Raw genomic sequence first — 12,009 nt, 5'->3', positions numbered from 1 at the left:
GGAGGCCCCGTTCATGACGTCATAATTGTAATAATTAATAATTATTATCAAAAAAAAAAAAAAAAACTGCAGCGATTATTAGCTGATGCCAACTAGTGGTAAGTGGACGTACAGGAGGAGGATGAATAATTGACTAGGCTGATTGGAAGGATGCAATGCAATGCAATACTACTACTACAAATAATAATAATAATAATAATAATAATTACATAATTTTTAAATTCAATTGAAATGATTGAGACATATATAAGGCCGCCACTGGATGTACTGTACTCGTTCTGTACTTGTACTGTACTTGTACTGTAGCCTACTACATTGTACTGTACTGATACCGTACTTGTACTGTAGCCTACTACATTGTACTGTACTGTACTGATACCGTACTTGTACTGTAGCCTACTACATTGTACTGTACTGTACTCGTACTGTAATGCACTTGTACTGTAGTCGTAGCCTACTGTACTTACTTGTACTATACTGTACTCATACTGTACTACATTGTGCTGTAGGGCATTCACTTCTAGTCAGTTTTACTAGTTGACTAGTTGCCTAGTTTACTAGTCGACTAGTTGATTAACACCTTGGATGTCCAAGTCGGAGTTCTCCGTCCAAGTTCAAGGTCATGGTCAAGTGCCCAACACGGAGATTGATAAACAGGACAAACGAAAATCTTAAAACGATCATAACTCCCGATCTAAATCATCCCGTCTAATTCTGAAAAAAGATCCTGTGTTTGACGGCCTTCCGCGGTCCAGTCGCTAGTCGCGATAGATTTATTATGACCTCCCGTTGTTGTCGAACGACTCTAGAGTGGTGTGGCTATTGTTAGCTGCTACACAGACATGCACACCAACTTCCGATGCACCGGTAAAAGTGGTCCGTGCGCTACAAATGATGGGCACCCTGGATGAAATTGATTAAATAGTTCCGGGCTTCTAAGGTGTTTTAACTACCTATTATGTAAAAGTATAGTACAGTACAGTACAGTAGGCTGAGAGTACACTCCACTAAAAAAATCTCAACTTCCCATCATGCACCTGTGCACGGTGTGAAGCTCGACAGCGCCACTTTGTCACCTGTTGGTACCCTAAACGGACAGACAGATATAGGGACACACATTGCCGTTCCTTAAGTGGCTGCACCACTCAATAATACATTATTATTATTATACACACAGCTAACCCTATTATTATTAATAGGCCTATTATTACTATAAAATGGGTCACCACATGTGTTTTCCCACTTTTACCCATTCTTCCCTCCCGCCTTTACACACACTGAACTGTTTTTTGTTTGGGTTTTTTTAATCGGGAGGCCCCCAATGCTCAAGGCCCTACCTAATACCTATAGGCTATAGAGCGCCGCAGTCCCGCCCCCTACCATGGCCCAGGAAATGAATACCAATGCATTTTTCCCATAGACATTTCAAAAAGTAAATAAATAAAATAAATACTTTCTGAAATGTCTATGAGGAAAATGAACAGAGAATCATTTCCTGGGCCATGTAGGAGGCGGGACTGCGACGCTCTATAGGCCTACTGTTACAACGCTGCTGTTTGTGTAGGCCCACTTCCAACCCATGCCAGTTAGCCCACATGTAGACCATGTTGGAACTACATGGGCTTGCCCACTTCCAACCCATGCAAGTTAGCCCACATGTAGACCATGTTGGACCAATATGGGCTTGCCTACTTCCAACCCATGCCAGTTAGCCCTTGTGTAGACCACGTGGGACCTATATAGGCTTGCCCACATGTAGACCATGTTGGAACTACATGTTCCCAGTTCAAGCCACTTGTACCCATGTATCCCGCATTGAAACCACATGGGACCCAAGTGGGCGTGCTGGCTGGGTTCCATCTCTCCTCTCTCATCTCTGTCGAGAATGCAACTAGCCTACTTGGACTGTGTCTGTTTAGCAATGGTAGGCTACTGAATGGTAGAGCCTTCAGACGTCGGAGTTGATTGATTTCCAGCTTATTTTGTGGCTAGTAATTAATAACCCTTATGGTCTGAGTCGTCTCGTCTTTATACTATTTATTATTAATTCAGCTTTCACATTTTACCCTACCCTATAGTTGCAATGGAAAGAATATTATATTAAATATCTATATACAATGAAAAATATTAAGAGTACATGGCATGCAAGCCATTTAAAATGTCAAATAGGCTAATGTGGAATTTTACGCAGGTGGTTCCAAATGATGAATTGATTACATCACTAGCAAAAGACGTGAAACTAGGTCAAATCAATTACTGTAGCTGCAGCGGAGCTGTTCCAACTCTGACTGACTGGAGCATGTAGGCATGGCATGTAGGCATAGTATTGGATAGTATTGGATATCAACTTTCTTCAGCCAAACAGAAACAGATCTGCGATCACAGAGGCAGGGGGGGGGGGGGGGGGGGGCAGCGCGTGCAACTTCAGGTAGCCTACGAGTGATTCTCATCATCCATTATCTCAGTGGCTGCAACACTTTTATTTATTTATACTTTTTATTTGCATGGGAGATTTTCGGCAATAGTGCCGTGTGTGTGCGCGCACGTGCGCTTGCAGAGAGAGAGGGGGAGAGGGAACGAGAGAGAGGAATACCGCCTCATCGCACTGCCAAAAACAAGGAGGTTAAGCAACAGAAATTGCCGACGATTTGATGTGCAGAAAGAACATATCAGATTCTAATCGGGTTAAGGTGTATACATGGAAGAAATGTCCTCTTGATCGGGTCTAAAAAAAGTCTAGACCACCCTCTGCACCCGATTAGAATTTAAATCGGGTCGGACTTGATCGTGTTTATTTAGGTGTATACATGGATATTTTAAATCGGGTGTATTTAAAACCTTGTTTTAACCCGATTAGAACGTGACATGTAAACGTGCCTACTGTGAGCTTGTAGATCGGCTATTTTCAAAAGATGTGAATTGAAAACTTGAAATGGGACATTCTGCACAATGAACACTTTTACTTTTACTTGTGGTACGTAAATACATTTTGATGCCAAATTCTTTTGTACTTTTGTAACTAAAGTGCATTTTGAATTCCGGACTTTTTACTCGTAAGGGAGCAGTTCTACATTGCAGTATTGATACTTTTACTTAAGTTAAAACTAGGGCTGTCAAATGAACTGAGTTAATTAGATCACATGTTTTATCGCAATTAATCCATGCTTGGATGACCCGCCCCATACATCCCATAATCCCATCCACTCTGCACTCTAACCCTATCTGGATGGGGGAAAAACACAAGGCGGTTATTGCCATAAAATACAACAAGGGGGTGAGAGACAGAGAGATACCATGACTGTCTGCCTCCTCCATCACTCTGAAAGTGCTCCCAGCCCGTCTCTCCACCATGGGGTCAAGAGCCTTCAGCCGCTCTGCCCCTCACCTCTGGAACTCCCTCCCCCCTGATATTAGAAACATGGACTCTATCACCATATTCCAAACTCACCTCAAAACCCACCTGTTTAGGCAGGCATATGGCTGACCTTTGTTGTCTTCTGCTGCAAGCTGTGCCTTGTACATACATACATACATACATACATACATACATACATACATACATACATACATACATACATACATACATACATACATGCTGTGATTAATCTGATTAAAAAATGTTATCTTTTGACAGCCCTATAGTTAAGACATGTGAGTACTTTTTCCACCACTTTGTGTTTCATGTGTGTTTCATGTGTGTTTCATGTGTGTTTCCCAGGGTGTTTCTAGCCGAACAGTTCGATTCCCTTCAGTCCCACCTTGACACCATGATGCCTGCCGCCAAGAAGCCCTTCCTGCAGCAGTTCTACTCGCAGGTAAGTGGAATCGCTGTGGAAGGTACTGTCGCCCCATAGAGTGAGGTACCGTCATGTTCGTCATGTCATAGAGCCATGTTTCAGAAAGTATGTATTTAAACTCGGCTCCTGACAAAATAATCATGACAATACACACCATTTTTTGGGCCGAACAAATAATTGGAAAGAAGAAGAAAAGGGCAAGGTACAACACTTTTTTGGGGAGTTTTTCTTCTTTCTTTTTTACTTCTAATATTTTTTATCCCACGACTTTGCAGCCCATTTTTTTTTCACCCAGTGTCAATTATCGAATGTAATCCTGGGCGCTACACTTCCTCTGCCAACCTGGGTGTTACTTCCACCCAGTTGGAAGTAACACGTTATTTCCGACCAGTTCCTTTCCCCTCCCATCAGGCGCCCCAGTTGGCCAGGGGGAGGCAGTATAGAGACCAGTATTACTGCATGTTTTTTGCCTAGGGGACACGGGGAGAACATGCAAACTCCACACAGAAAGGCCCTTTCGCCAACCCCGCTTCGGATCGTATTATAATCGGGGACTAGACTATTTGACGTTCAATGTTCTTTTTCCACAAATGAGTCTTGAAAAACCATCTGTCGCACCATGTATTGGTCTAAAAAGAACAGCTGCCAAAGTACAAATTACTACTGCATCTGCATACCTCTATCACAGGCCTATTTCCCCATCAACGACACAGAAAATGGTCTGTCATTCATATCCAGCCAGCCGTGTCTCCTAGTCTTCTGTTCTGTTGCAGAGACACGGGTCCATTTCTGACAGCTAAATTAATGTCATGGCTGGTGATTCCATCTGTTGAAACCTCAAAAAACAAGCAATTATCCTTATATACTGTATATTGCTAGTTGACAGTTCACACTGCAAACCCTAAGATCGTTATCTCACACCTGGGTTCAGATTTAACCCAAACCCATAGACATACGTATATAAAGGCTAGATGGCTCAAGGCGGAGTCTCTGACGTAGTTCACCCGGCGGCCATCTTGCTTCGGGAGTACAGTATGTCATAATTCGCTCAAATCTTGACGGATTTAGAAACTGGTTGGTTTATTATAAACGTTGTCAACATGGCTATGATTCGGGACGCTTATCTGCTTAATTTGGTTTTTTATATGAACGCCGTATAACTGCATACGACCTTTGGCCAAAGGTTGTGGGCTTCGCATCATCACGGTTTGGCATGGCCCTCTACCATATTCCTGCGTTTCGCGAAAACCGACAAAACCGGTTCAGCCAGAACTTCTATTTTTGGTGGAAGGAGGAAGAGAAGAAAAGAAAAGGCAAAAACAGTAAGGGACCAAGTCCCTTCGGTACAGCTTGGTCCCTTAATAATACAAAAGGAAAAACCGCCTTGTTTTTGTTAGATTTTTTCTTGAAAACATACCTTTAAAAAGTAACAGTATAGTGGACAGACGGTTCTGAGCAGGAGACAGTTTCCATTAACAGAAAAAGAACAAGAGTGATATGAATCATTCTCATATCATAACAGCCTGTCACAGAATTATACAGAATTATAGAAGTGTTGTTTTTTCCCCCCGTTCTCTCATCTCTCAGACGGTGTCCACGGCCAGCGAACTAAGGAAACCCATCTACTGGATTGTGGCGGCCAAAGCCATTGACTATGAGCAGATGTTGCTCCTGATGGCCGGAGTCAAGTGGGACATCCGGGAGATCATGTCCCAGCACAACGTCTATGTAGACGTCCTCCTAAAGGTAACCATAAGTGAGAAACTGTATTTATTTAGTCGACTGAAACTATGACGAAAGATGTTCGTCGACTACCTCTTTTTTTCACTGATATAAAACGATATGGAAACTAAATGAAAACTAAATTGACAATTTCGGCAAACAAATAAAAACTACACTAAAATGTTAGGAAGGGACTAGTGGACCAGAGCTCTTGTATAAGTAAAAGACACACGTAATTTTACGCTTGGTTGCATGCTGAAAATAGCCGATCTACAAGCTCACAACGCGTTGCTAGTGTAAAATCAGCCATTACGACGGCATCAAGGCCCGCCAAAATACATTTTAGTCGACTAAATCAACTGTAAAGAGACTATGACTAAAATTAAAATCAAAATTTGCTGTCATAATCAACACTGTTGCTCAAGTGTGCACCGTACACCGGCATTAGCTCCGACACTATTATTGGTCCGACAGTCATTAGACCGACAACCTACCTCAAACCCTAACCTAACCCTAACCGCAAGCACGGGAGCAGCGCATGTTCGAGTGCTAGTCCGACCGTTGTTCCCGCATGTCGTACTAATACTCCGTCGGAATTACCATTGGCTCCCCACTGCAGTGCCGTACGTATGGTGCAGCTAGGTTTATGTGCTCGTAGGTAAAGGTTTTACGGACAGACTATAGTTCACGATGAAAGTGCCCAAGACGTCTGTGGACGTCTTTGGTATTACCGCACGTGCAGTGCCCAAGACGTGTGTGGACGTCTTTGAAAAAAAAAATATATTTTTTTTAATACGTGGTGCCAAAGTTTGTGTTTTCGCCATTGAGAATGCATTGGGCGTTTAAATTAAATAACTCAGAAACTATAAAACATTTCAAAGTAAAAAGTTCCAGCATGTGTCTCCAGTCAGCTGAATAAAAAAAAAATTAATGGATTATCTAGGTGAAAGTGATTTTCACCCACTTTTGCGTGGGCGCACAAATTAAGCATTATACCTTGTTGACTGTACTCTCCTGGGGGTCTAGAGATTAACTCCCCCTCCCCCAAGCAAATTGAACCGTGGCTGTTAAGTGAATGTAAGAGGGGGAGATTTCAATGCAATAGCCGTCATTCTCATCTCATCTCACACAGATAACATATTGTCTCCCATAGAGATCAATTAGTGGCCCACGGAGGTGGAAAAAGTCAAAATGGTTCTGCTTTGGAGAGGTGAATGCAGATCTCTCCCCCCTGCGTGTCTTTTTCCTCCGTTAAAGACCACAGGGCTCCAAGTCTCTCGCCTATTCTCAGAAATACTCAGGGCTTGCCTCTAAATGAGTGTCTGTTATTCATGCTGTCCCTTCATCCATCCATCCGTCATACATTTTGCATGAAAGAAGGGACTGATGATATTCCTCTGACGCACAGGGAGATGCAGCGTGGTCTAGGGGAAAGAAGACGGGCTCGTCACAGTGTTGCGAATCATGAACAAGGCTGTTATTTTGCTATCACAAAGCCATGAGAAAATTCCGATATGCATAATCATAATGTCTCGGGGAACCAGCATGGGCTAAGTCACACCAGAGCTCTGGCAAATTAGAATACCCACAGCCGAGGACTGAGCCAATCCTGTTTATAATAAAAAAAAACGCATCCTCGCCTTCCTGATATCCTAGTGGGCTCTCGGATGGCTGTCTCGGGTGTTAAAGATGGAGTGCCGTGAGCTTTGTATTTTGTTCCAGCTTTTCATGTGTTTATGAGGTGACAGTACTTCATTAGACCCCTTGGTGTGGCTGTTACAGTATGTGCAATGATGTCTTCCTTTTGTATTTAGGGTTTCTTCCTGGAGGCTGAAACCTTGACAGTCAAACGTGCCAATGAAATAAACAGTGAAATCGTGGCATCACACTATGACCAGGCAAACCAGGCATACTTAATCCATTGAGACCTGGAACGCATCCATGTCACGTTAGCGTTAGCGTTTTAAACATTATGTTATAATTTAGCTATTGAAAAATAGCAGATCTACAAGCTCATAGCGCGCCACCGAGTGGCGCGCTATGAACTTGTAGGTCTGCTATTTTTGAAAAATCGTTAAAATGTGACTCAAATCTTTCCGAAAATTGTCATGATTTAGAAAACTTTTTTTTTTAAATTTCGACGTCAGGCCTGAATGGGTTAACGCCCAGCGCCCAGGGCGAAGATTGATCAGAAGGACGGATGTTATTGATATCAAAACCGATCGCATCGCTCCACAGCCTAGGAGCGCCTGTTGCGCATCAAAATAGTGGGACCTCATCGAAAATGTTCCCCCCCCTGTTTAGCCGACGAGACCGAAAATCTTAAAACGTTAATAACTCTTGATGTAAATCATTCCGTCCAATTCTAAGAAAAGATTATGTGTTAGACGGCCCACCGCGGTACCGCCGCTAGTCGTGGTAGATTTAATCATACCTCCCGCTGTTGTCGATCACCTCTATAGAGTGTTTTGGCTACATCTAGCTGCTTCAGCCACATCCGGGATAACATCCGGTCCGGTCCGGTAAAAGTGCTCCGCTGCTATAAATCGCTGGGGTGTCGGGAACTCGGGGGAAATCGGGGTGTTAATGAACTGGTGGGCGTGTCCACATAAAAACAACATTTTAAATGTTCCTTCTTAAATAATAATAACTGATGATGTTTTAGGGTGAAAATAAATCACGGCACTCCCATCTTTAATATAACTCTGACAGTGGCACAAAATGTAACCAAATGGACCCATATTTATTTGAAACACTCCCGGATTTGCAAATGGATAAATGAACAGCGAGTATTTCTGTTGTGCATAGCTGTTCTCCAGTTAGGCTGCCTTAATAGTGGGCTCTCAGAAGGCTATCTCGGGTGTTAATTTAACTCTGACAGTGGCACAAGATGTAACCAAATGGACCCATATTTATTTGAAACACTCCCGGAGTTGCAAATGGATAAATGAACACTGAGGATGTCTGTTGCGTATCTGCTCTCCAGTTAAGCTGCCTTAAGCCTAACTAATTTAGTTCATACCGTAAGCTGAATTTCCAGAGGGGAGCGCTTTCTTTGGGCTTGGTTTATTTATGTGTGTCAGCATGTCAAATCAGTACAGCTGATTACTGCTACCGCTTTGAGGCGACAAGAAATGTGGTTAATATTATAGCAGGAATTGAACAGCGACTAATAATGGTGTTTTCTTAATCATAATGTTTACTTCAAGTTCAAGTACAGTATGGAAACAGTTAAGTTCCACTATGGAGACATATTAACTTCGACATGGCATTATTACAGCATAATCCATTGTGAAACGCAGGGGAGAAAATTGTATTCATAAATGCATGATGATCAGTAGTGTTCAGCTTCGACACTAATTTGCATATAGAATGGCAGGGGAATGCAGCAGCACCAGAAATATTTATATATATTTTGGACAAAATGCTTCACTCAGACCATGTTGTGGAACATTTGTAATGAATGAAACTGCCTGTATACGGTGCCGTATACTTCTTAATGTCTACTGGGGCGCAAAAGCAATGCCTTTTTTTGCCTGCATTGAAATCCCTCCAGGTCCAGTTTTTGCAGAGATATTATATTTAAAATTAAGGCCAGCCTGTGGCCTACTCGGATGGAAATGTTCTTACATATAAGACGGTGGCTGCTCATGGGCCACGTTCATCACTCGTGTTCATGTTCCAATTTCAATTTGCTCTCTTGAAAAAAGAAAACCAGCTACTTTATACATTCAATTATGATACCAAACCATATATGGTGCCCGACACACTTATTGACTGGAAATGCTTGATTCCATAGTGAACTGCGACCTTCGGACGCAACTAACACTAAAACATTCCAGGTGACTAAAATGTGATTAAAACTAAATGAAAATTATTCTAAAAAAAATCAACACTACTGCCCTGTGCCACTTTGTCTGCAGTAGCAGTTGTTATTTATTTATTTGTTTATTTATGTATTTATTCCTTTATTTATTTTACATGACAGGAAAGCATAGGCGCCGAATTATGTGCGTGCTCCCTGGGTGCTAAACAGAGTCGGCGCCGGCCATTTATTTTTTATTTTTTTACAAAAGCTGCCCGAATGTCAATAGCTTATGCATATAAATGGTCTGTTCAACTGGCAGAGCAAGAAACTTAAACATTTGCAGTGCAAAAATTAATGGCATGGGAGCCAAAGGTAACCAAAGATAAACCTAAAACATGCCCAATATTTGTAATGTTAAACCTGTCACGTAAATTGACCTAGGGGCTTAAAACTTGAAATTGCATCGAATTAAATTATAGATTATACTGTTCCAGGTTTCCTGTGGCTACATGGGAACAATGCCAATTCAATTAATAGACAACTGGTGTGTGTACTTAACTGAACTTTTATTTTATTCATACTCTCCCCAGGAGTTTGAGCAGTTTAACAAGCGTCTGGGTGATGTGTCCAGACATGTGCGAATCCCCCTGGCTGTGTCCAATGTCCTGTGGGAGCACTGTATCCGCTTAGCCAACAGGACTCTGGTTGAGGGGTAAGTGGGACTGTGCTCTTTCTCAGCTTCTCTTTTCAATGTGTACATGTATGTGTCTATGGCAGGGTTATTATTGCGAACGCAGTGAGCATTTACTTTGAGACCCAGCAGATCATGTCTGTCTGTGTGTGTGTGTGTGTATGTGTGTGTGTGTGTGTCACGCTGTAACACCACCCGCCCGCCACCAGAGGGCGCAGCTGTATCACACACACAAACACGCGCACACACACACATGCACGCACACACGCACGCACGTGTAACGCACGCACGCACGCAAAATAAAACATAAAAAATAAAAAATATATTTTTTTAAAAAGAATAAAAAAGAATAATAAATAAAAATAAGAGGAAAATTAAGAGGAAAAAAAAGCTCTATGTGTATGTGTGTCAGACTGCCACAACAGCTGCGTTCGCTTCCCGCGTTCACGCGTCTTACTTGTGTGTAACTAAAACTAACAAAGTAACTGGAATTGACAAAATGTACTTTACAAAACAAATAACTAACTGCATGGTGTGTCAATTTGTAAAATCATGAGAAAATGTCCTTAGTTTTAGTCTGTCAGTATCCAATATTGTATTGGATACTGACAGACCGACGCACGCACCCGCACGCGCGCGCGGACAGACGGACGGATGTAACTGAGATTTGACTGAGGTACTGCCATCGTGCAGCCTCCAGCCCGACAGCTACTTTCCCCCCCGCTTTTTTTGGATGACTCTGCAAATGTGACTATGTGGGAAGCATCGATGCCAGCTGGAGATGCCAGAGGACAAATCAACAATGCAGAGAAAAAGTAATCCGCAAACAAAAACACTGTTCGGTTGTAGTTTACAGCTCTACTTCATCACTCAGGGTCAGGGATATTAATGTCCCTGTGGGGACGAAACTGTGCATGTCCAAAATCATTCCTATTATTTTATTATTATAACAAAAAACAACTCTATGATAAGTGAAAATAGCCAATCTACAAGCTAACAATGTGTTGCATCGTGAAAGGTTGTGAGCTTTTGTGTGACACTCGTATGATGATGAAGCATGGCATAAATTCACGGGGAGAAAAAAAACTAAAAGTTGAAATAATATGGAGATCAGTGTTGATTTTGACAGCAGATTTTAGTTTTAGTCATAGTCTTTTGAATAGTTTAGTTTTAGTCACATTGGAATGTTTTAGTGTTAGTCTACTTTTAGTCGACTAAATGTACAGTTGATTTAGTCGACTAAAATGTATTTTGGCAGGCCGTGATGCTGCCGTAATGACTGATTTTACCCTTGCTGAAAATAGCTGATCTACAAGCTCGGCTATTTTCAGCATGCAACCAAGTGTAAAAAGGCTTATACTGGATCTTTTGTCCACTAGTCACTTCCTTTTAGTTTGTATTTGTTGATGAAATTGTCAATATATATAGTTTTAGTAATCATAGCTTAGTTCATTTAGTTTCCATTTAGTTTTTGTCAGTGAAAATAGGTAGTCGACGAACATTTTGTGTCATAGTATCAGTCGACGAGATCAACACTGACGGAGATACAAGGTCTCCGGCCGACACCAACGACATGCTAATAATGTGCTGTACCTGTTGGAACACTGGATTTATAGTCCTGAAGAATTGGACAGCGTAGAAGCTGCGGCTCATTCATTCATCTCGCGTTGTTTGACGGCTTTCGCCCTTTTCGGTCGAGGAGAAATCTGTGCTCCCACCGGGGCACGGTCGTAAATATTGGCCATGAGAGCTTGTGTCAGGATGATGCACTGAGCAGGCTTGGTGAGTTATTACGGCACAGTGTTTTGGAGCCTCGTCGCCTCTTGGCTTCCCAGGGAAGCCTCCGGGGGCAGAAAAGTTGAATTTCTCCCTGCTTTCTTATTTTCTCCCCCCCCCCTCTCTCGGAGCAGAACATCTGCTCGTCAGAACTTGGAAAAGAACCGTTCTTCCTTGCTATGGGGGAATGCCTAGATGGGTTCGCTTTGAAGCGC

General features: G+C 42.3%; 1 protein-coding gene across 1 annotated transcript in view; it reads left to right on the top strand.

Moving 5' to 3' along the window:
• The window catches only part of vps50 (VPS50 subunit of EARP/GARPII complex), a 207,297-nt gene that overhangs the window by 186,845 nt on the left and 8,443 nt on the right, over window positions 1–12,009 (top strand). The window contains exons 24-26 of the mRNA XM_079523040.1: window positions 3,719–3,815; window positions 5,385–5,543; window positions 9,918–10,039. Of these exons, the coding sequence (XP_079379166.1) occupies window positions 3,719–3,815; window positions 5,385–5,543; window positions 9,918–10,039 (378 nt within the window). The remainder of the gene's footprint in view (window positions 1–3,718; window positions 3,816–5,384; window positions 5,544–9,917; window positions 10,040–12,009) is intronic.

This window comes from Electrona antarctica, assembly GCF_951216825.1.
Source record: "Electrona antarctica genome assembly, chromosome: 15".
NCBI lineage: Eukaryota > Metazoa > Chordata > Actinopteri > Myctophiformes > Myctophidae > Electrona > Electrona antarctica.
The sequence above is the reverse complement of the archived record's forward strand: the minus strand, read 5'-3'. Positions and strand labels throughout refer to the sequence as shown.